The sequence below is a fragment of the Anomaloglossus baeobatrachus genome (genome assembly GCF_048569485.1).
Source record: "Anomaloglossus baeobatrachus isolate aAnoBae1 chromosome 5 unlocalized genomic scaffold, aAnoBae1.hap1 SUPER_5_unloc_21, whole genome shotgun sequence".
In the NCBI taxonomy this organism is placed as follows: Eukaryota; Metazoa; Chordata; class Amphibia; order Anura; family Aromobatidae; genus Anomaloglossus; species Anomaloglossus baeobatrachus.
In genome coordinates this window covers 121,678-145,036 of record NW_027441797.1, presented here as the reverse complement: position 1 = coordinate 145,036, position 23,359 = coordinate 121,678, and the positions used below count along the sequence as shown (strand labels likewise).

At 47.7% G+C, this 23,359-nt stretch overlaps 1 protein-coding gene and 1 long non-coding RNA gene across 5 annotated transcripts in view; both read left to right on the top strand.

The window, feature by feature from the left end:
• LOC142258990 (uncharacterized) overlaps positions 1–11,954 on the top strand; it is a 39,012-nt gene extending 27,058 nt beyond the window's left edge. For 2 of the 3 annotated variants that reach the window (XR_012727918.1, XR_012727919.1), the window contains exons 2-3: positions 2,904–3,041; positions 11,799–11,954. This is a non-coding gene — a long non-coding RNA (uncharacterized LOC142258990). Of the gene's footprint in view, positions 1–2,863; positions 3,042–11,798 lie in introns of all 3 variants that reach the window. The other variant, XR_012727920.1, reaches the window with a different exon arrangement.
• A 3,199-nt stretch (positions 11,955–15,153) lies between these two features.
• On the top strand, positions 15,154–21,108 carry LOC142258993 (uncharacterized). 2 transcript variants are annotated; one of them, XM_075331534.1, is made up of 3 exons: positions 15,154–15,309; positions 15,393–15,506; positions 18,286–21,108. In XM_075331534.1, exons 1-3 carry the CDS (start codon positions 15,177–15,179, stop codon positions 19,368–19,370), a joined length of 1,332 nt encoding a protein of 443 aa, XP_075187649.1. In that variant the 5' UTR covers positions 15,154–15,176; the 3' UTR covers positions 19,371–21,108. The 2 variants fall into 2 exon arrangements, with proteins under 2 accessions (XP_075187649.1, XP_075187648.1); XM_075331533.1 differs by having other exon boundaries at positions 18,283–21,108.
• The last annotated feature ends 2,251 nt before the right edge of the window (positions 21,109–23,359 follow it).

Genomic DNA, 23,359 nt, shown 5'->3' with positions numbered 1-23,359 from the left:
ATATAGAGAGGCTGTGTGGGGGCTTATACTGTATATAGGGAGGCTGTGTGGGGGACTTGTACTGTATATAGGAGGCTGTGTGGGGGCTTATACTGTATATAGGGAGGCTGTGTGGGGGACTTATACTGTATATAGGAGGCTGTGTGGGGGCTTACACTGTATATAGGGAGGCTGTGTGGGGATTTATACTGTATATAGAGAGGCTGTGTGGGGGCTTATACTGTATATAGGGAGGCTGTGTGGGGGCTTATACTGTATATAGAGAGGCTGTGTGGGGGCTTATACTGTATATAGAGAGGCTGTGTGGGGGCTTATACAGTATATAGAGAGGCTGTGTGGGGGCTTATACTGTATATAGGAGGCTGTGTGGGGCTTATACTGTATATAGGGAGGCTGTGTGGGGGCTTATACTCTATATAGAGAGTCTGTGTGGGGGCTTATACTCTATATAGGGAGGCTGTGTGGAGGCTTATACTCTATATAGGGAGGCTGTGTGGGGGCTTATACTGTATATAGAGAGGCTGTGTGGGGGACTTATACTGTATATAGGAGGCTGTGTGGGGGCTTATACTGTATATAGAGAGGCTGTGTGGGGGCTTATACTGTATATAGGAGGCTGTGTGGGGGCTTATACTGTATATAGGGAGGCTGTGTGGGGCTTATACTGTATATAGGGAGGCTGTGTGGGGGCTTATACTCTATATAGGGAGGCTGTGTGGAGGCTTATACTGTATATAGGGAGGCTGTGTGGGGGCTTATACTGTATATAGGGAGGCTGTGTGGGGGGCTTATACTGTATATAGAGAGACGAAGCTGAAGTTGGTTTCTTATTCATCAGTTTCTTATTCGGCAATTTAGTATTTTCAGTTTTTTACACATTTAACAACAAAAATAACACATCACAATAATACAATACAATGCACTGAGGTGCCCTAATATAAATACACTCAAAATCAGCTGCAAAAATTATAAAACTGGCAAAAAAATGGGCATGAAAGTATGTTAGTGAAAGGGTTAAATGGCTTTGGGCCACTGATCTCACACCATAAATACAAACCTTCATAATTTTGTACAAATCTGCACAAGTCAAAATCTTCACAATAATCCACTCATTTAAGACGGACTGGAGCTCCTTGACTTTGATGTCAGTTCTGATGCCCAGAACCTGGGTCGGGGTCAGCACCCTGCAACCCCGGTCAAATGACAGGACCCTGGGCTGCCGGGGGGGCCCACTTGTAGTGGCAGGACAAGTCACCGCTACTCAGGGGGCCCAATGCCCGCTCTGTCACCCCCCCCTCCCCCGGAGGTACGCACTATCAATTGTATCGGCATCGCAGTTACCGATACAATTGAAAGCAATGAATGATGAAATATAGCGGCGCGCTCCTTCTCTTATCATTCTCCCGCTGTATCTGTCGGCTCTGACAGCTCAGCAGCGGAGCGTGGTGACGTCAACACTCTGCTCCTGCTGAGAGGTCAGAGTGACAGCAGTGGACGTGCTGAGGAGACCGGAGCAGCAGGGGAACGAGGAAAAGTGAGTATGTATTAATCACTGTAGGCAGACAATTATGGGGGCTGTTGTGACGGGGTAGGCGGCAGAGCAGTAAGGGACACCAGGCCGATGAACAATCCAACAAGAATTAATAAGGCAGGGAGCATAAACCATTCAATATTAAAATGGTTCTTTAGAGTCCACACGAAGGAAACAGATCCGGGGGCGCCACACGGCAATGCGACGCCAATGAAAATGTAACAGTCCTCAGATGAGTTCCCTAAATCCAGCAGCGTGGCAGATGTTCCTCAATGTCCAATCGTCCATATACGGGCAAAAAAGGAGCTGGCCTCAACCAGTTCCTCTTCCTTCACCCAACAAAGCATAACTAAACTAAAAATACATGTGTCTGAATCTCCCACCTCTCCTTAGATCCACCCCCCTAGATGGGGAGAAGGGCTCAGACCCACCCCTTTAACATTTACTACTTGTAGCTCCTAGTTAGAAAGAAGTTTCTAGACACAGTGTCCAGAGATTGTGTATTAGGGAAGCCTCCTGCAGAGGAGAACAATATATATGCAACCCCCCACCAGATCAAGGAGCTACTGCTGAAGCCTGATTACAATATGGTACAGGCTGGGAGTTATAATGTTACAACCCCTTCCCCTCTCAATTTGTGCACGGACTAGTAACCTCAACAGGTTGCTTGTCAAGTGCACCTAAACATGGCTGACATGACTCAGGGCTCCTCCTGCCTGGACAATCAGTCTGCATTTTGGTGTTGGCTGCCTCTTCTATATTGTATTGTAAAGTTATAGGGTTGAAGAGCCAGGCTCCTTCGTAGTAAGCGTCCATTGTCCCCAGAGACTCTGTTCAGCCAGGTGAGGGGATTGTGATCAGTAACCACAGTGAATTCTCGCCCATACAGATACGGCCTTAGTTTCCTAAGGGCCCATACAACAGCCAGACATTCCTTCTCAACAGTTGCATAGGCCACTTCTCAGTCCAGCAGCTTCTTGCTGAGGTAGGCAATGGGGTGCTCCTCCCCAGGTGCATTCACCTGGCTGAGTACAGCACCCAGTCCATAAGAAGAGACGTCCATCTGCACAATAAATCTCCGCTTGTAGTCTGGAGCAGCCAGAACAGGGTCGCAGACCAGGGCGTCCTTCAGCCGGTTAAAAGCCTCATCACAGACTGGAGTCCAGATCACCAGCCGGGGCATTGTTTTCTTGGTGGGATCTGTAAGAGGCTTGGCCACACTGCTGAAATGAGAAACTAATTTTTGGTAATAACTGGCAGTGCCCAAGAAAGCCATAACTTGTTTCTTGGTTTGGGGTACAGGCCAGTCTCTAATAGCCTGGATTTTGGCAGGTTCAGGACGTAACTTCCCTCCTCCTACTCGATGCCCTAGGTATTGGACTTCACCCATCCCCAATTGGCATTTATCAGGTCGAATGGTTAGGCCTGCTGCGAGAATCCGGTCAAGAACAACAGCTACTTGATTCAGATGTTCATCCCATGTGTGGCTGAAGATGGCGATATCATCCAGGTAGGCACAATCGAAGTCACCACATCCCCGGAGGATCTGGTCCACCATTCTCTGAAAGGTTGCAGGGGCGTTCTTCATTCCGAAAGGCATGTTCAGAAATTCATACAGACCTTCCTCCGTCAGGGAAATTTGCCAGTATCCCTTACTGAGATCCAAGCTGGTGACATATCGTGCCCCAGCTAGCCGGTCTAGAAGTTTATCAATGCGGGGCATTGGGTAAGCATCACTGATGGTATGGTCATTTAGTCGTCTGTAGTCCACACAAAATTGAGCACTCCCATCTTTCTTGGGTACTAACACAACAGGAGAGGCCCAAGGACTATGGGAGGCCTGAATCACCCCAAGCTGTAACATCTCCAGCTCATGCTGCATGGTGTTTCTAACGGATTCTGGTACCCGGTAGGGAGCCTGCTGTATGGGACTGTGTATTAGGGATTCTGTATTCTCCTGCAGAGGAGAACAATATATATGCAACCCCCCACCAGATCAAGGACAATACCTACTGCTGAAGCCTGATTACAATATGGTACAGGCTGGGGGAATATAATGTTAAAGTTGTATGCTACATGAGGGTGCCTAATGCTATCTGGGTCTGGAGGAAGGTCTCCCAAGTTAAAGGTGGTGTCACACATAGTGACGACGACAACGACGTTGCTGCTAAGTCACCATTTTCTGTGACGTAGCAGCGATGTTCCGTCGCTGTCGCTGTGTGTGACATCCAGCAACGACCTCTCCCCTGCTGTGAGGTCGCCGGTCGTTGCTGAATGTCCTGCTTCATTTTTTGGACGTTGCTCTCCCACTGTGAAGCACACATCGCTGTGTGTGACAGCGAGAGAGTGACGAACTGAAGCGAGCAGGGAGCCGGCGTCTGGCAGCCTGCGGTAAGCTGTACTCACGGTAAACATCGGGTAACCAAGAAGCCCTTTCCTTGGTTACCCGATATTTACCTTAGTTACTAGCGTCCGCCGCTTTCACACTGCCAGTGCTGGCTCCCTGCATACGTAGCTGGAGTACACATCGGGTAATTAACCCAATGTGTACTCTGCCTAGGAGTGCAGGGAACAGGGAGCCGGCACTGGCAGCGTGAGAACGGCGGACGCTAGTAACTAAGGTAAATATCAGGTAACCAAAAGAAGTGCTTTCCTTGGTTACCTGATATTTACCTTAGTTATGCTTCCACGCGTCGCTGCTGGCTGGGGGCTGGTCACTGGTCGCTGGTGAAATCTGCCTGTTTGACAGCTCACCAGCGACCATGTAACGTCGCAGCAGTGATCCTGATAAGGTCAGATTGCTAGTCGTGATCGCTGCTGCGTCGCTATGTGTGACACCACCTTAAGGCTCCCTCTCTTTCCAGCCAGCGATGACAAGCTTGTTTGAGCCTGTGGGCATACAGTTTGAAAGACCTTTCCCCATCACTGGCTAAAGTATAGAATTGAGCGCTGTATGTATCTGGGGTCACAGCATAATGTTCCAATATGGTTTCTTTAATGGTCCCATAATTGCAGTTCCACCGAGGGTCTATAGTTCTATAAGCTTCAGCAGCTCCACCCTCTAAGAGCCCAACTAGGTGTCTGACTCGCTCCCTTTCCGGGACTTCCATTAATCGGCATTGATGTTCGTGAGCCGGGCTGCTCGGATCCTGGTGCTCAGTGGCTCGAGGGTCTCTGTACCCGGGGGTCGTGCGGCCACTCAAATGAAGTGGGATATTTACAGGGAATAGTTATAGAGTTCTTGACTCCACCCATGGTATGCGGTAATTAGAGGTGGATACCACCGCTGCCGTTGGGGAGTACCCGGGGTGATGACAGGGGCAGCCAGGTGTTGGGACCCTCCATGGATAGGGCGGATACCCCGGGACTCGGTGAGAGGGGAAGGCCGTAGGATGCAGGGGTCACTTGCGTACTCACTCAGTCCATTAAGCTGATACCGACAACTGGGTAAACCAAAGTTCTGGACACCGCTGCCACTGAGGGGAGCTAGTTTGGGTTACGTCCCCGATGGTGTTGCTTGGTGGTCTGTGACCTGCCTCCTGGCACTAAGTTTACTTCTCTGGTGGTCACGGTAGTGTCAAACTTGCCAGGTCCCGCTTCCCACTATGGCTAAGTGTGGGAGCTTGCTCTCAGGGTTCACGCATGGGATTTTCTGGACCATTTTTAGTGGAAAGTCCTATCCCCCTCGTTGCGCTAGTACCCTGATACTGGAGTGGTTGGGAACGTATTTTGAAGGTTCCGTTCTCCCCGGGTAAATTGTCAGGTTGCTTGGAGCTACTCCCTGACCTAGGGTCCACGTACCCCGTCGTGCCTTGGCCCCAGCCCGGTGATGGTGCAAGGCCGCCAGCTGTCCTCCTCGACAGTTCTGTGCCCCTTGCCACGATCCCCTGCGACTGGGGACCTGATAGTCCAGGGGCGTCACACTCGAAGTCCTGGAAGAAGCCCTCAATGTCACCTGCAGCTTCATTAAATAGCTTAAAGTCCCTGTGGGGCACTCTTGGGACTTCCCTCATGGTGGATGCTGTGATTACAGTCTGTCTGGAGCTTTTAGCTGCTTCCACAGCGAGGCTCCCCTCCAGCAATGCTCTCTCCTTAGCTCCGAGAATAGCCTCCCTCTTATCTTCTATGGTGGCCTCATCTCCAAGCAGTGCCATCTCCTCCTCATACCACACAACCCACTGACTTTTTTGGGTATTTACCTCCAGCTCCCGTCTTTCCTCCCCTTGCTGTGGAAATCCTTCCTCAGTGCCATCTTGCAGGCAAGCATCTTCCAAATCCTCAGTTAGTTGCTTCTCGGAGAGTCCTTTGTAGCCGACTCCTAATTCACGGGCCTTTTGTTTGTAGGCTCCCCACAGTTCAGTTCTTGTACTCTGAGGTTCTGGTTCCAAATGTTGATGGGCCATTGTCCTCCATTACTTCTGCTCTGATCCCTCTGCTGCCAACCAGTTTGTGATGGGGTATGTGACAGAGCAGTAAGGGACGCCAGGCCAAGGAACAATCCAAAGGGCTTTATTGGAACCACAAAGATAAAGCACCAAACATGAATATAAATCCTTAAACTCTGCAAGGAATCCACAACAAAACAACAGATCCGGTGGCGCCTCCCAGTATTCCGACGCCAGGGAAAATATGGCTATGGTCCTTATATGAGTTCCTTGAATCCAACAGGGTGAACAACAAAACACAATCCCACGTGTGCACTGATTTCCAATCTGTAACAGTCCATACACAGGCTCTAGGCTCTAGCCTCAGCTATAGATCCTAGTCTTTCTCCAGCCGAGATCCAATTAACTGACTAACATGAGACTCATTGTTCTCTTCTCCTGGGATCAGCCCCTTAGGTGGGCAGAAGGGCCCACCTCCCCCTGGACATTTGATACATGAAAGGATTCTAGATGTCATGGCTCTATTCTGTCTACCAAGTTGTGGATTGGATGAGTCCCATGCTGAAAAGAACAATCTCCCACCAGAAGTAGTACATACTGTAGCACCTGGTTTCGCCAGATCCCGAGAGGGGCGCTCTCCCTCACATCTGCCCAGCCCCAGCATGGCCCCCACGTGCACTCCCGGTCCCAGTCTCCGGCAACGACGCCCTTCCTCTTACCGGTCCCATGGCCCTGCTGGTTCTGCAGGCACTGCTCCTGGTTCGGCTCCTGCTGTGCGTCTTGCTCACTCCCGGGTCGGGCGTCCTGCTCCTGGGGCTGCTGCAGCCTCTTCCTGTCTCCCGGCCACACACAGATCTGCAGTGAGTGATTCTAGGCTGTGCGCGAGGCCACGCCCCCTTTCTTAAAGTGGTTGTGCTCCATTATCTGGAAGTGACCAGAGGTCACCTGTTACCATATGGGTATTTAAGTTCGCCTCCCCTGGCAGTAGGCGCCTGAGCAACGCTCCTATTAGTGCATTGCTAATGTCCGGGCCCTTGAGTACTATCGTTTGAATCCGTGCATCATCTACCTGTTTCTAATCCTCTGTCTCGCCGTAGTGCCATCTGTACCATTCCTCCTGTGGACGTCACCGGCCATACCTACAGTGGACGTCACCGCGCCATACCTGCCGTGGACGTCACCGGTGCCGCACCTACTGTGGACACCACCTGCTGTGAACATCTCCGGTGCCATAACCGTGTTCTGCCTGCTGCGAACATCACACCTGTGCTACGCCTGGCCTTTCAGAGACTCCTACTACCGGTTCCTGGCTGCCGTGCATCTAGGCCCTTTGAGGAGGCACCGCACAGTCCCTGTATAGGGGTTCGCTGCTGGTCGTCTCCTCGGGGGAGTCTGGTGCACAGTCCAGTGGATCCACCTCCGGACGCTCACCGCTCCTCGGTTGGCGTAACACATACAGGACCGTCAAGCAGGGACAGACTATTACATCATGAGCAGAGGCGGGGGAGGGACACACTGTTACACATGCCATCACCCCAGACTCAAATAGGGCACAGTTCCGAGACCTCCCATGCACCACGCGGGGATCATTTAGGATGTATGCCCATAAGATGTCCCAGGCATGTCGGAGATGGCTGAAAGCGGAAGACGCTTTCACTGTGGAAGACGTTATACAGGTATTTCTTATAGAACAATTTCTTTACAAATGTCCCTCAGAAATACGGGAATGGGTCAGAGAGCGCACGCCATGCACCTTGGATAGAGCTGCAGCCCTGGCTGATGAGGCCCTTACTATCCGACCGCAATGGAGGGGGCTTCTGGACAATAAGCCACAGCCTGCTCCTTCTCCCCTGCCCTCCCCAGTTATATCTGCCCCTCCACGCAGCCACAGGACGATGACAACCACCTCTCACAATCCTGGGCCCCAACAGCTCCGACCACACCCTGGGGGGAAATACAGAGAGGAGATGTTATGGGTGCGGGCATCCTGGGCACCTGCAATACAGTTGTCCCGCAAGGACTCGGAGGGACCCCCATGCACCTCCATCTCGTCCGGTACATTTTGTGCACTCCATCCTACCTGAGGAAGAGTTATGACCACCTCCATCAGAATGTACCGCTGACCCCTACACCATAGATGCCCCTATTGGAGTGTATGGACTCCGGCCATTGTCACCAGGTTCTCCTACTGCCTTCTCCAGAATACACATTGGAAGGTGTATGACACGGCGCAGATGATATCGATGTGGGCAGCCTGGGCATTTGCAAAACAGTTGCCCTGCTGGTTGATTGAGGGCCAATGACCTTGCATCAAATCGACCTGTTCATTCTCTACAGCCAAACACAATGGGGGAAGAGTTCTCACCCCTTCAAGTTGACTTGCCTAATAACTCAGACACTCCTGGTCGACCACTAGGGATTTATGGGGTGCGAGCCACAGCCCTGAGTTCCTCTTACCATCAAAGTAAGCACTTACAGGAGGTCGTGCTGAATGGACAGAGAGTTATTGGATTTTGTGACTCTGGGGCATTTCTCACAATAGCTGATCCCTGAGTGGTTCGGCCAGAGGCGATACATCATGGACCAGGAATTGGTATTGAATTGGCTGGAGGACAAAGGAGGACTATCCCAAAGGCGACTTTAGATCTAGACTTTGGTTTTGGGGTCAAGCAATCTGTGGTTGGGGTGATGAGCAGCCTGCCTGCAGATATTCTCCTGAGGAATGATGTGGGAGATCTACAATGCCGATTTGTGGGTGCCGGAAACACAGATTAAGTGAAGGAGGACACAAAGGTAAGCTTGCCCTTGCAACCCTACCGCTGTACTAGGGACTATCTACAGCTTCTCCATCCAATACAAGCGTGAAAGCCAACACCAAAATGCTGATGAACTGTCCCGGCAAGAAGAACCATAGACTATCCACAGCTGAGCGACATGGACTTAAGTGAGATGGCCAGAGGTCTGTGTAGACCTCATGGCATACTCACTTATTCAGAAGGAGGGAGAGGTTGTGATGGTGGGCTATCGTGTACTGTGTATCAAGCTGTGTAGGTTTGCATTTTACGCTTGGTTCACTGTCCATTATTTGTATTGCTTGTGTGTACATTGTATTGTCTGTAGATAATCACCCCCTGTAGTGTTCCTGTCCCCAAGTCTGGGGGAGGGGGCCTGGAATCCACCTACTGTAAACTCTCTGCTTACCTGGGGGGGGATGAGTCAGTCTGTTTGAGAACTTGAAGAGATAAGGACGAAGATTGAACCTCAGGGCTGAAGTGCGGCTCCTCAGAGAGACCTGGACATTTATCCATTACTGGATTATATTTACTGGACTATATTCGTGTTTTCTTTACTAATTTTACCCTCTGTTTTGTGGATTATGTTATAGACCATTTGATTTGCTTGAAATAAATCAATCCTGTTCCTGTCCCTTTCAGTACATGCAGCCCCCCCAGCAGACCACTCCATATAAAAGGGCAGATGCTACCACCGTGCCGTAGAATGTCTTTAACAGAGTTCTGCAGACACCGAGGGACCTCAGCCTCCTCAGTAGGTGGAGTCGACTCTGGCCCTTCTTATACAGGTCGTCTGTGTTCGTAGTCCAGTCCATCTTATTGTTGAGGTGAACACTCAGGTACTTGTAAGAGTCTACTGTCTCAACAACTTTTCCCTGGATGTTCACCGGTGCTGTAGGGGGTGACTTCCTCTTAAGGTCTATGACCATCTCCTTCATCTTGCTGGCATTTACTTGAAGGGCGTTGGTCTCACACCAGCCAACAAAGTCACAGATGACACCCCTGTATTCCTAGTCATTCCCGTCTGATACGCATCCAATGATGGCCGTCTCATCCGAGAGAACTTCTGAAAGTGGCATTGGTCCGAGTTATACCTGAAGTCTGACATGTACAAACTGAACAGAAAGAGTGAGAGGACCGTGCCCTGTGGTGCCCCTGTGCTGCAGACTACCACATAAGACACACAGTCGTGAAGCCTTACATGCTGTGGTCTGTTGGTGAGGTAGTCGATCGTCCATGCTGTCAGCTGCTTGTCCACTCCGGCTCCCTCCAGCTTCCCTCTCAGCAGAGCAGGCCGGATAGTGTTGAAAGCACTGGAGAAGTCAAAGAACATGACCCTCACAGTGTTTCCTGCTTGCTCTAGGTGAGAGAGACATCGGTGCTGCAGGTAGATGACAGCGTCCTCCACCCCGATGCCGGGCTGGTAGGCGAACTGCAGGGGATCCAGCGCTGAGCTCACCACAGGACCCTGCTCCAAAAATAAGCCATACTTGCGATTCCATAGAAAAGTGTCCAAGCAGCTAAAAAAGTTAAAGAATACGGCAGGACTCGTATGAAAGAATGCAGACACCATCAAAAGAAACCAAATCCCCCCAAAAAAAAACAAAAATCGCACTTACCAGATCCCAAACAATTCCAGTTGGCAAGTACTGATGGTGGATGGGCTCTCACAGAGATCTGTGTCGCTGTCAGTTCCCTGACAGCTGTTCCAGCTGCATTGCACCGCAGAGCTGTGGATACAGTGACAGAGAAGGCAGAGGCAGTAATAAACAGTCTCTGCCTTTATGTAGAGATTTCCTCTCCGTTGCTACATGTTTGGTTATGCACTGCTATGTAATGACATAGTAGAACATCACTGCAGAGTAGGAGTCAGATGGCACAGACGTGTAAAGTCTATGAACAGTCCGAAACCAGTTTAAAATATCTAAACTTTTTTATGTACATAATTCTTCAAGTTTAGAGGGAAATATACTGTAACGTGGGCACATTTTGTAATTGGGTTAACTTTCACTATTTTGCTCCATTCATACAAGAAATGGGTGGTAAATTTTGTGCGTCAGCGAGTGCACCGATCCGTACGCCATGTGTGGCCCCTCTTCTTCCGTTAGAAACAAGAATACCTCGAATCCTAATTCCAATGCCCTGTTAACCGAAAAACTGGGAAATTATTTGTTTTTGTACTTTCTTATTTTCCTACTTTTATTCCGGGAGCAATTGCGCTTTTATTTTTCCGCTCACATTTCCGTATGAAGAATTGTTTTTTTTTATCATAAAGATAATGTGCTACTTTTAGGGTGGTGTCACACAAAGCGACGCAGCAGCGATCATGACCAGCGATCTGACCTTATCAGGATCGCTGCTGCGTCATTACATGGTCGCTGGTGTGTTGTCAAACAGGCAGATCTCACCAGCGACTAGTGACCAGCCCCCAGCCAGCAGCGATGCGTGGAAGCGGAACTAGTATATATCGGGTAACCAAGGAAAGCACTTCTCTTGGTTACCCGATATTTACCTTAGTTACTAGCGTCCGCCGCTCTCACGCTGCCAGTGCCGGCTCCCTGTTCCCTGCACTCCTAGCCAGAGTACATATCGGGTTAGATACCCGATGTGTACTCCAGCTATGTGTGCAGGGAGCCGGCACTGGCAGCGTGAGAGCGGCGGACGCTAGTAACTAAGGTAAATTTCGGGTAACCAAGGAAAGGGCTTCTTGGTTACCCGATGTTTACTGTGGTTACAGCTTACCGCAGGCTCCCTGCTCGCTTCAGTTCGTCGCTCTCTCGCTGTCACACACAGCGATGTGTGCTTCACAGCGGGAGAGCAACGTCCAAAAAATGAAGCAGGACATTCAGCAACGACCGGCAACCTCACAGCAGGGGCCAGGTCGTTGCTGGATATCACACACAGCGACAGCGACGAGACGTTGCTGCTACGTCACAGAAAATGGTGACTTTGCAGCGACGTCGTTGTTGTCGTCGCTATGTGTGACACCACCTTTATAGTTGTACTATTTACATAGCACATTTCATGATAATTTTTTTTACTACCCAAATGATATCTCACCTCCCTTATCTCCATTAATTTTCCATATAGGCTCATCTCCTTCCCGTTCAGGTCCTTATAATATCGGATCCTCTCGGTGATTTTATTCTGTTTTAGAAAATTTCTTAACAAGGATGGATATGGACAGGGACAAGATGGCAGAGAGGATATTACACCTCACCCTAGAGATCCTCTTCCGGCTTACTGGAGAGGTGAGAGATTCTGATGACGTCACATTACATCATTCTTATCTATGGGAATAACAGATGGACAGAACTGGAGAGGTGAGGACTCTGGAAATGTCTGGAGTGAGATTTATTACTGTGTCTCTCCATAACCAGGATTACACAGTAGTGAAGAAGACCTCTAGTGAGCGCTGTCAGGCCCCTGTGTCTGAGGGATGGGGAAGACCCCTGAGCCCAATCACGGGGCCTCCACCTCACCCCCCGATACATGAGGACATCAATGACCAGAAGATCCTAGAACTCACCTACAAGATGATTGAGCTGCTGACTGGAGAGGTGACACTGCTGGGAATGCTGGGACATTATACAGTAACGCTTTGAAGGGATCGGGGGGTGACGGTATCATTGTATGTAGATAATGTAGAGACTATAGCACACTTATAGAAAAATGGAGAAAGTTCTTAGTGGTTTTTCAATGCTTTTTAATGGTGCCAATACAGAAAAAGTTCCAAAGAGTATCATTCCTAACGTTTCGACCTGTGATAGGTTTTCCTCAAAAGATTTTATTTGTGTGTATATATCAAAAATCAACAATAAGTGTACAAACAATAACGTGTCAATACAAAAACATGCAAGTCATATATGTACAGAAATGACATATCAATACATCACCAAGTATGTAGTTTAAAGCATCTTAAATATTATTATTATTATTTATTATTATAGCGCCATTTATTCCATGGCGCTTTACAAGTGAGAGAGGGTATACGTACAACAATCATATTTCCACCATATCATATAAATCAAGATCAGACATATATGAAATAAACATAGTAGCAAAAAAATATAATAATAAGGGAGAAAAGGAAAGAAAGGAAAAAGGCATCAAGCACATACCTAATGGAACAACCTTAAGTTGTAAATTGACACGGACAAATGTGTCGGATTATGAGTCAAACGTCTATAATCATGAAACCTAACGGAAATTTGTTTTTTGACGTTTTCAAGGTTGTGAGTGTATCATGTATGTGTGACAAACGTTTGCATACCTTAAATGTTCGTATAGAATAATTTTTATGATCAAGTTGACAAGTCAGTAACTACAGTAGATCTATGGATGTTGCTGATAGACAGATTCATATAGTGAATATATGTATAGCTTTGATGAAATACAAATATAGTTAGATAGTGTAAGAGAAGGGGGAAAAAGATTTTTCAGAAAAGAGGGGGGGGGATGGGGGAAAGGAGAAGTTGTGAAGAATTAATGATTGTGTCTATAGAATACACACCTCTAGGTGAATAGTTTATTTCACCCTCAGGTCAGGTAAATACCAGGAAAATTCTTCTTATCTTACCAAAGGTAAATTGCAACGACGGACAAAGGCCACCACATATCATATCAATGTATTACAGTTGTATTTTATGCACAAAATCTGTAATGCATGTAAAAAATATTCTGTTAAAAATATGAAACATTTTATACCATCCTATGAGGGCGTAAAGGTGAATATATAGGTGTGTGAACGGTGAGTATATAGGACCATATATCATTATAACCATCCCACATGACATAGTGTCAATAAAATGTAATATTCTATTTTAGATCATAAACTTGTCTCAAATAAGGCTTGGCATACGTGATATGTAGCCACACTAAATAAGGTGACAAGTCTGAAAGCAGTTTGTATACTTAAGAATCATGTGTCACATTATATGCATTATATCCTTAAATGTAGAATGCCCTTATTAATCTGCCCCATACTAAAGGAAGCTGAGCTCCTATAGTAATGGTGTAGGTAGAAAGGTGTCAGGCGTGTGGAGTAGAAACTCACTCTATTAATGAAGCAAAATGGCATACAATGTACAATGGAGTGGTTCTCCTGTGGTGAAAATACCATGGTTCTCTGCTGGTGGCAAAGATAAAGTAATGAATCCCAATATGAGCAAATAAATCAGCTGAGTGAGATAACTCGTGTAACTCACCCTAATCCAAGACGTGCAGTGGTGATGTAAGTGGATACCGGAAAGATAATAGAGCTATTTATACCGATGCTGTAAGGGTACCTTCACACTTAGCGATGCAGCAGCGATCCGACCAGCGATCTGACCTGGTCAGGATCGCTGCTGCATCGCTACATGGTCGCTGGTGAGCTGTCAAACAGGCAGATCTCACCAGCGACCAGTGAACAGCCCCCAGCCAGCAGCGACGTGCAAGCGACGCTGCGCTTGCACGGAGCCGCCGTCTGGAAGCTGCGGAGACTGGTAACTAAGGTAAACATCGGGTATGGTTACCCGATGTTTACATTAGTTACCAGTGTGAGCAGGGAGCAGGGAGCCGCGCACACTGAGCGCTGGCTCCTTGCTCTCCTAGCTACAGTACACATCGGGTTAATTAACCCGATGTGTAATGCAGCTACATGTGCAGAGAGCAGGGAGCCGCGCACACTGCTTAGCGCTGGCTCCTTGCTCTCCTAGCTGCTGTACACATCGTGTTAATTAACCCGATGTGTACAGCAGCTACATGTGCAGAGAGCCGGAGCCGGCAGCACAGGCAGCGTGAGAGCTGCAGAGGCTCGTAACTAAGGTAAATATCGGGTAACCACCTTGGTTACCCGATGTTTATCTTGGATACAGCTTACCTCAGCTGTCAGACGCCGGCTCCTGCTCCCTGCTTGCTTCATTTGTCGCTCTCTTGCTGTCACACACAGCGATCTGTGTGTCACAGCAGGAGAGCGGCTTTGAAGAAAACGAACCAGGGCTGTGTGTAACGAGCAGCGATCTCGCAGCAGGGGCCAGATCGCTGCTCAGTGTCACACACAGCGAGATTGCTAATGAGGTCACTGCTGCGTCACAAAAAGCGTGACTCAGCAGCGATCTCGGCAGCGAGCTCGCTGTGTGTGAAGCACCCCTAAGTGCGCACTTCCTGGTTGGTGGAACGCATGTGGTGAGTGAACTGCACGCCTTTTTGTATTGACACATTATTGCTTGTACACTGATTGTTGATTTTTGATATATACACACAGATAAAATCCTTTGATGAAGACCTATCACAGGTCGAAACGTTAGGACTGATACTCTTTGGAATTTTTTCTGTATTAGCACCATTAAAAAGCATTGAAAAACCACTAAGAACTTTCTCCATTATTCTATAAGTGTGCTATAGTTTCTACATTATCTTGAGTTTTTTCACTATTTAGCACCACCTGATCCGGTCGAGCCAGACCTAACCCTTCGGTATCATTGTATGTGTCAGGTTCCTATAAGGTGTCAGGACGTCACCGTCTATTTCTCCATGGAGGAGTGGGAGTATTTAGAAGGGCACAAAGATCTGTACAAGGATGTCATGATGGAGGTTCCCCAGCCCCTCACATCACCAGGTAATAGACAGGACTAAATACACACGGCCTATAATTATCTGTATGTAAGGAATGAATTCAGTCCCTGTATGTGTCTCCTCCAGTTCTATCCAGTAAGAGGACAACACCAGAGAGATGTCCCTGTCCTCTTCTCCCACAGGACTGTAAACAAGAAGATCCCGATGTTCCTCAGGATGTGTTTCCCCCAGGTCTATCCTGTAAGAGATATCTACTCATGTACTTTCCGTACTAATTTTGTGTTTACATTTTTAGATGTTCTGCTCTGTTAATTTTTTTCAGCTGTGTTTTCTTTCCCTCTGCTTCTTCTGTGTTTGTTTCTAGTGCCTTCTCTATGACATTATGACGGCAACTTAAAGACCTGCAGAGGGTTCATGAATACCCTGTTTCCCTGAAAATATGACCTACACCGAAAACAAGACCTAGCATGATTTTATGGGATTTTTAGGCAATGTTTGAAATATAAGCCCTACTCCAAAAATAAGCCCTAGTTACAGTCAGTGTTGGGAGGAGTAAAACTGCGCAATTTCTCAGGAACTCCACTTTCTTAGGGACCCAATCAGTTGTATTCTAGGGTTGATTGTTTAAGGACCTTTGATGAGTTCAAAGTCATGTGACATGATGTAACCAAAGGTCTCTTAATTGCAGGAGTCTAAACTGAACAGGACACAGGCTGGCATGCAGGACTGGTATTCGGGGAAAGGGAGAGCAAACTGCAATCTCACAGGCCCCCATTTTCCTAGCTGCCCCAGTGTTTATATGCCAATTATAGGACTGCTTAAGGACCTTTTTGACATCACGTCATGTGACCAAAAGCTTGTTCACGCAAATCTTAACCAGCTTTGCCAAAATGGGCAGAGCTTGGCCAGAAAAAGAGTGTGATGCCACCACTTTTCTAATTCATAACAAACTGCTGTGTTCCCTATGCCAGAAATCTCACTCCAGTCCCTGACGTCATTTGTCAGTGTCCATCGCTGGTCTTGATGAATTGGAGCCTCAATGTTTGTCTGCACAGACCGCAAGACCCTGCTACCTGCTTTGGTTACAAAGCGTAAGGATAGGTCATCAACATTATAGTCCCAGAACACCCCGTTAAATATCCGGCATCTGTCTGTAACTATTTGAGACCTGTTTCAGACGTCAGTGATTCTGGTACGTTTGTGCTTTTTTTTATACGTACCAGAATCACTGACCTATGCAGACCCATTATAATCAATGGGTCTGCTCACAAATCAGTGATTTTTTTTTTTTTTCACTGACCGTGTTTCCGTGCAGCGTACACGCGTGATTGCCGCACGGACACAAGTCCGTTTATTTCTGGTGTTACTGATTTCCCACGAACCACACTATGATGTGGTCCATGAAACACGTACCAGAAAAAAAATTTACATATAAAGTAAAAAACATTTTCAACTCCCCTTTCCAGCAACGTTCTGTGCAGCCTTTTCTCTGCAGCTTCCTGGCTGGCTCATGCATATTCATGAATGCAGCCAGAGCCGACCCGGAAGAAGCTGCAGAGACCGGTGAGCGGATGCTGCAGAGCCGAGGAGTTCAGCACCATGGACAACAGGAACGTGACAGGTGAGTTATGTCCATGGGCAATCACGGAGTACGGATCACGTATCACATATTGCACATGGACAACCGCATAGGCGTTTTTTACACGTCAGTAAAGAACGACTGTGTTTTTTACTGACGTATGAAACAGGCCTAATGTTCGTCTTTGAAAAAAAAATCTCTTTGAAATTGTCTATGTTGTGGATCAATGTTACAAGGAGATTTTTGCAAGTTTTGCCAACTGTCATGGCAACATCTGAATCTGTAGAAATTATAGATCCTTGTACTTTGCTTGTTAACTGCTCTGATGTCTGTGAGCAGTGCAAGGAGATGCAGGCGTCGAAACACAGGCTCGGGCAGTCTAGCAAGAGTTATTCTCTGCTGGGTTGCTTGTTAATGTTTTTGATCACATGCTGTAGAGGAGAAAGTATCTATCGCTCCCCTTCTGTATATGCTGGCTGGACTATTTCATTAATGCAAGCTATAGGTTACCTTCCTTCCGCGGGGGATAACAGATTAGATTTGGTCAGGAGAATAGTAAGGCATGGGACTTAGGCATCTCTATCTTCAGGGGTAATCCAGAGGTTAGGAATAGCTTAGGGTCCCCTAGCGTGATGGACAGTATAGGAGCCCCATGTCCCTCATTATCTTGCAGTCACATTGTGACAATCAATCAGATTATTTCCTGTAGCACATTCCAGAGAACTGGTGCTAGTAATGGGGAATTCAAATTAACAAAGATGTAACTCTTAAGGCCCCGTTAGATGCAACGACATCGCTAATGAGATATCGTTGAGGTCACGGAATTCGTGACGCACATCCGGCCTCGTTAGCGACGTCGTTGCGTGTGACACGTACGAGAGACTGCTAATGATGCAAAATACTCACCAAATCGTTGATTGTTGACACGTCGTCCATTTCCCAAATGTCATTATTTGTTCTGGACGCAGGTTGTTCGTCGTTCCTGAGGCAGCACACATCGCTACGTGTGACACCCAGGAACGACGAACACCGTACCTGCGTCCTCCGGCAATGAGGTGGGCGTGACTTCCATGCGGCTGCTCTCCGCCCCTCCGCTTCTATTGGACGTCTGCCGTGTGACGTCGCTGTGATGCCGCACGAACCGCCCCCTTAGAAAAGAGGCTGTTCGCCGGCCACAGCGATGTCACTAGGAAGGTAAGTATGTGTGACGGCTCCTAGCGATATTGTGCGCCAGGGGCAGCAGTTTGCCCGTGATGCACAAACGGCGGGGGTGGGTGCTTTCACGTGGCGTGTAAAGCGCCCTTTAGATGTCGAAATTGGACAACAGATTCAGAATACATTCTTTTCCTAATTTAGTTTTTGATGTTATGGTTTTAAAAAAAAAAAATGTACTTTCAAGATATCATTAAAAAATAATAACATTGTGTTTATTTTTAGCAGATGACTGTATTGGGAGTTCAGATGGAAATCTATTATCTTCAGAATTTAAAACAGATGATGAAAGTATCACACATGATACATATGAAGAGCATGCTGTTGTCCCAGATATACCTCCAGCTCTTCCTTGGAAAGCTTTATCATCAGATCTTTTCAAACAAGTCCAAAATTCCGATTTATCACAGAATTGTAAGCAAAATAAACGTTCCAGATGGGATGTGGAACATGAAACGGCTACTACAAGGGAGAAGCCATTCTCATGCCCAGAATGTGGAAAATGTTTTAGTCAGAAAATAATCTTTGCTAACCATCAAAAATATCACACAAGGGAGAAACCATTTTCATGTTCAGAATGTGGGAAATGTTTTATTTGGAAATTAGAACTTATTGAGCATCAAAGAATTCACACAGGAGAGAAGCCATTTTCATGTTCAGAGTGTGGGAAATGTTTTATTCAGAAATCAAATCTTGTTATGCATCAAAGATCTCACACAGGGGCGAAGCCATTTTCATGCTTGGAATGTGGTAAATGTTTTACTAGGAAATCAAATCTTGTTGACCATGGAAAACGTCACGCAGGGGAGAAGCCATTTTCATGTTCAGAGTGTAGGAAATGTTTTAATTTCAAATCAGATCTTGTCAGACATCAAAGATATCACACAGGGGAGAAGCCATTTTCATGTTCAGAATGTGGGAAATGTTTTATTGAGAAATCAGCTTTTGTTAGGCATCAAAGATCTCATACAGGGGAGAAGCCATTTTCATGTTCAGAGTGTAGGAAATCTTTTATTCAAAAATCAGAACTTGTTGTGCATCAAAGATGTCACACAGGGGAGAAGCCATTTTCATGTTCAGAGTGTAGGAAATCTTTTATTCGAAAATCAGATCTTGTTGTGCATCAAAGATGTCACACAGGGGAGAAGCCATTTTCATGTTCAGAGTGTAGGAAATCTTTTATTCGAAAATCAGAACTTGTTGTGCATCAAAGATGTCACACAGGGGAGAAGCCATTTTCATGTTCAGAATGTGGTAAATGTTTTACTAGGAAATCAGGTCTTGTTCACCATCAAAAAAATCACTCAACATAAACCATTTTTATGTTCTGAATGTGTAAATTGTAGTTCTCAGAAATCAGATCTTGTTAAACATGTGAAGAAGCCGCACAGGGAAGGAACCTTTTTCATGTTGTGTAGAATTGAAATGTTTAACTGGTAAATCAAGTCTTGCCCAAATCAGAAAACCAACAGTGGAGCAGCCATTTTTGCTTTCAGAATTTGCCAAATGTATTTTATCATTAATCAGGTCCTGTTGTCAGATGAGTCACACGGGAGAAGCCATCATGATGGTTCTATAATTTAAAGGGTTTTTTTCCTTAAAAATCGGCTATAGTTCCTTAAGTAAGAATTTGTGAGGGAAAGAACCATTTTCTTTCTTTTTCGAAATTATTGTATTTTTTGGACCATAAGACACACCTATGTTTTGAAGGCGGAATATAGGGAAAAAAATAATGCAAAAAAAATGTGGTCATGAAGCACTCTCATGGGTAGGATCTGCTGCTAACACTGTTACGGGGATAAAATCCCCCAATTCTGTACTAATGTCCCCCATACTGGGCCCCTTCTAGGTATATGTGTCTCTTATACTTATATATATGTTTTTCATCCTGGTATATATTTTGCCCATCTTTATCCCATAGTATTCCATATATGATCCCCATCCTGGTATATATGGCTCTTGTCCTAGTATATATGTCCCCATACTTGTCTCTCGAGCCCATTCTTGTATATATTTCCCAAAAACGCTGCACAAATAAAAAAAATAAATGATTATACTCACCATCCCTCCGCTCTCCCGGTGAACGGTGTTCTCTTCTGATGCTGGCAAGTGACTTTAGCATATAAGCGGCGCAGCGAATGACATTACTGCCATGTGCCCCCAGTTACACGCAGACGTAAGCTGACAGATTATTCACTGCTCCCCACAGCCGGGATTATGGGCTTGGGGAGCAGTGAATATTCATTCTCTAATAGACACACGTGATCGCACAGCCACAGCAATAAGCCGGCGGCTGGGTGATCATATGTACCCAATATTAAAGAGAATGAATATTCACTGCTCCTCACGCTTATAATACCGCCCAACTCTTGGTTGGCGCTGGCTTCATTGCCTAGAGGTGGGCGGGATTATGGCGTGGGGAACAGTGAATATTCATTTTCTTTTTTAGCTGGCACACTGTTAGCCCTTTTGAAAGCCTCTAAGAATATTTTTTAATAGTTTTGATATTGGATTATATTTAGATAATTCACTAATCTCAGGTTTACCACTGCTTTATTTACTAAAAAGAGCAGCCCCAGATTGGAGATAGGAACTCTGAAGTATATCACATTGTATATAATTGCATTTCAAATCTTGTTGTTTTGTCAATAAATGCTTGTAAAATATATATTCTTCATGCCTAGCTTTCTCTATTGTCTAGATGTGATGATTTTGCCTCAGAACCTCTAGAGTTGGCGCAGACCTGTAGGCATTTCACACAAAAATAGTGAGGGGAGAATTGAATCACACTGCATCCTAGATATGTGGAAGTTAAGACGCTCTGGGCACAAATCATCAAAGCTTCTATGCCAAAAAAATTGTCACGAAAGCTCTGAAAATTCTCAAAATTCGGAAAGATGTGTCAATGTCGCGGGCGGAGGGGTTCGGAACGCCGCTCGCCTGGAATCGCTGACGCTCGGGTCCGGTGCTTCTGCTCCTCGGTGGCTCGAGCACGGGGCCGGTCCCGGGGGCTCGAGCAGCGCCTCCTCACCCACGAGTGATAAGGGGAGGTTTCTTTTGGTGGCTGTTTTTGGGGATGTCGGTCGTGACACCACCCACAGGTTTGTGGTGATAATGGACACCACCGCTGCTGGTGACGGGGGATCCCGGGAGCGATGGCGGGGAGCAGCTAAGGTTTTGGATCCGGGGCCCAGGTTCGGGAGCTTGGAGAGGAAGTATAGGTGCAGGTGCCGAGGCGGGGAGGCAGCGTGGGCGCGGGTGCAACGTTGCGGTGCAGCGCGGTGCCGGGTGGTACTCACTCAGACACAGAAGGACAGAGTCTCTGGTAAACCAAACGGCTGGTTGGATGGGGCCCACAGCCGGCTGCGGTGTTCTCACTCTCCCCGGACGGGTTGATGGTGGCTGTCGTTTTGCTGCACCTGTGTAAGTGTATTTGACTCCTATGGCTTCCCACGGGTAGTCCGCTCCCTGGCGTGTACGTGTCGTGAGAGCCCGTTTGCCCGCAGGCGTTGGCCATTGGATCTCTGGCCCTTGGCGGTGGCACTTATCTGGACGGGTTGGGCTGTTGCCTTCTGACGGGACTTAGGTGGGAATGAACCCGAGGTCCAGACCGCAATCAGATAATTTGACCTTTTTGGCGGCTCCTAGCCTGGTCGGGATCTGAGTACCCTGCCCTGGTGCTTGGCTTCAATCTGCTCCACGGTTCGGTACCGGCGGGCCACCGCCCGACCCCGGTCCTACGGTTCCGCTGACCTACACCAACTCCTGCAGACGGCCACCACCGTCTGCCGACCTTGCTGAACGTGCCTGGGCTCCAACCCAGTTGGACAGTTTTCACTCCTCTCACTTCCACTGCCTAACATGAACTCATTATAACTACTGCTTTTTCCCGCCTGCAGGCCTGTGAACTCCTCGGTGGGTGGGGTCACCACCTGGCTCCGCACCACCTGGTGTGGACATCAAGCCTGGAGGGTGGCAACAAGGATTTGATTGACTGACTGGTGTCACCTACCCAGGAGGGGGTGTGTGTGTGATGTTAGTGTACTGTGACCCCTGGGGGTCCAGGGCGTCACATCAATATTTGGTGGCTTTTGGCATTTTCACTCCAAAATTGACAGAGCTTGGGTGGGAAGGGTGTGTGACAGCACAGCTACTTTAACCCCTTCACGACCGTGGGTAGAGTTCCGTCCTATTTTTACGTGACTTAACGACCAGGGACGTAACTTTACTGCCTAAAATTCATTTGATTGCCGTGGCCATAGCAATGGCTTTCAAATGACGTCCCCTGCTGTTTCTACAGCAGGAGACCCTTGCTTGACCCCAGGAGGGGTGGCATCGCCACCCCCATCAACGATCGTTGTGATTGGCTGTTTAAATCTGAACTGCCAACCACGTTGTTCGCACTGGTTTTGGCTAAAACAATGCCTGAACCAGTGCGATACTGCGAGATCCTGCTATGAGGTGCTGCAGCAGCTGCAGCACATCATAGCTGAAGCTCAAACATGGCACCCCCCAACCCCTGCAGCACTGATTAGAGCGATCGTGCTATGACGCGCAATCGCTCCAATGAGCGTGCAGTGGGGCGGTCTGATCTGGAGGTGACCTCCCTCCCCAGGCTTCTGGTGGTCTAGGAAGCCCTCCCCCAACATGTCTGCAGCGTGCACCGGCTGGTACTTGTAATACCACGCCGACGCTGCTGCCGCCACCGCTGCGCCGACGCTCCTGCTCCACGTGAGTATTGCGCGCTCCCCCTGATGGTCCCTGTGTGCTCTTGTGATCGCCCACTGTGTGCTTCTGTGATGTCCCTGCCCCCTGCCTCGATCTGCCCCCTGCCTCGATCTGCCCCCTGCTGCGATCTGCTCCCTGCTGATGTGCCCCCTGCCGCGATCTGCCCCCTGCTGATGTGCCCCCTGCCGCGATCTGCCCCCGCCGTGATTTCTACTCTGCTCCCATTCTGCCTCTGCTTCTCCGGTCTCCCCCTCTCCATCTGCTCTCCCTCCGACGTCCTTTACCTGCCTCCACCGGGTCGTCCAAGGTCTGCACTGGCCAGATCATATCTGCCTCCATCGCTGGGTCCTTCCTGGGTCTTCTAATGAGCTGTCCAACTGCCTGCCTGCTGCTCCTATAAGAAGCTGTCCACTTTCTGCCTTCTATTCCTCCTGCAGTTCTATAATTTTTTTTTTGTATCCTCTGTCCGTTTTTACACCACATTTGTCTGTGCGTCCCGCCGAGCGCTGATCAGTGATGCAGATAGCATATCTGCATCCGTGGTCAATTTTCGGCAGGACTTTTTTTTTTTTTT

Bases quoted from the DNA above. Each gene is read 5' to 3' on its own strand.
- LOC142258993 (XM_075331533.1), top strand. From the start codon at position 15,177: ATGTGTCAGGTTCCTATAAGGTGTCAGGACGTCACCGTCTATTTCTCC. The intron at 15,310-15,392 runs GTAATAGACAGG...TGTCTCCTCCAG, and splicing joins CCAGCCCCTCACATCACCAG to TTCTATCCAGTAAGAGGACA. The intron at 15,507-18,282 runs GTAAGAGATATC...GTTTATTTTTAG, and splicing joins GTTTCCCCCAGGTCTATCCT to CAGATGACTGTATTGGGAGT.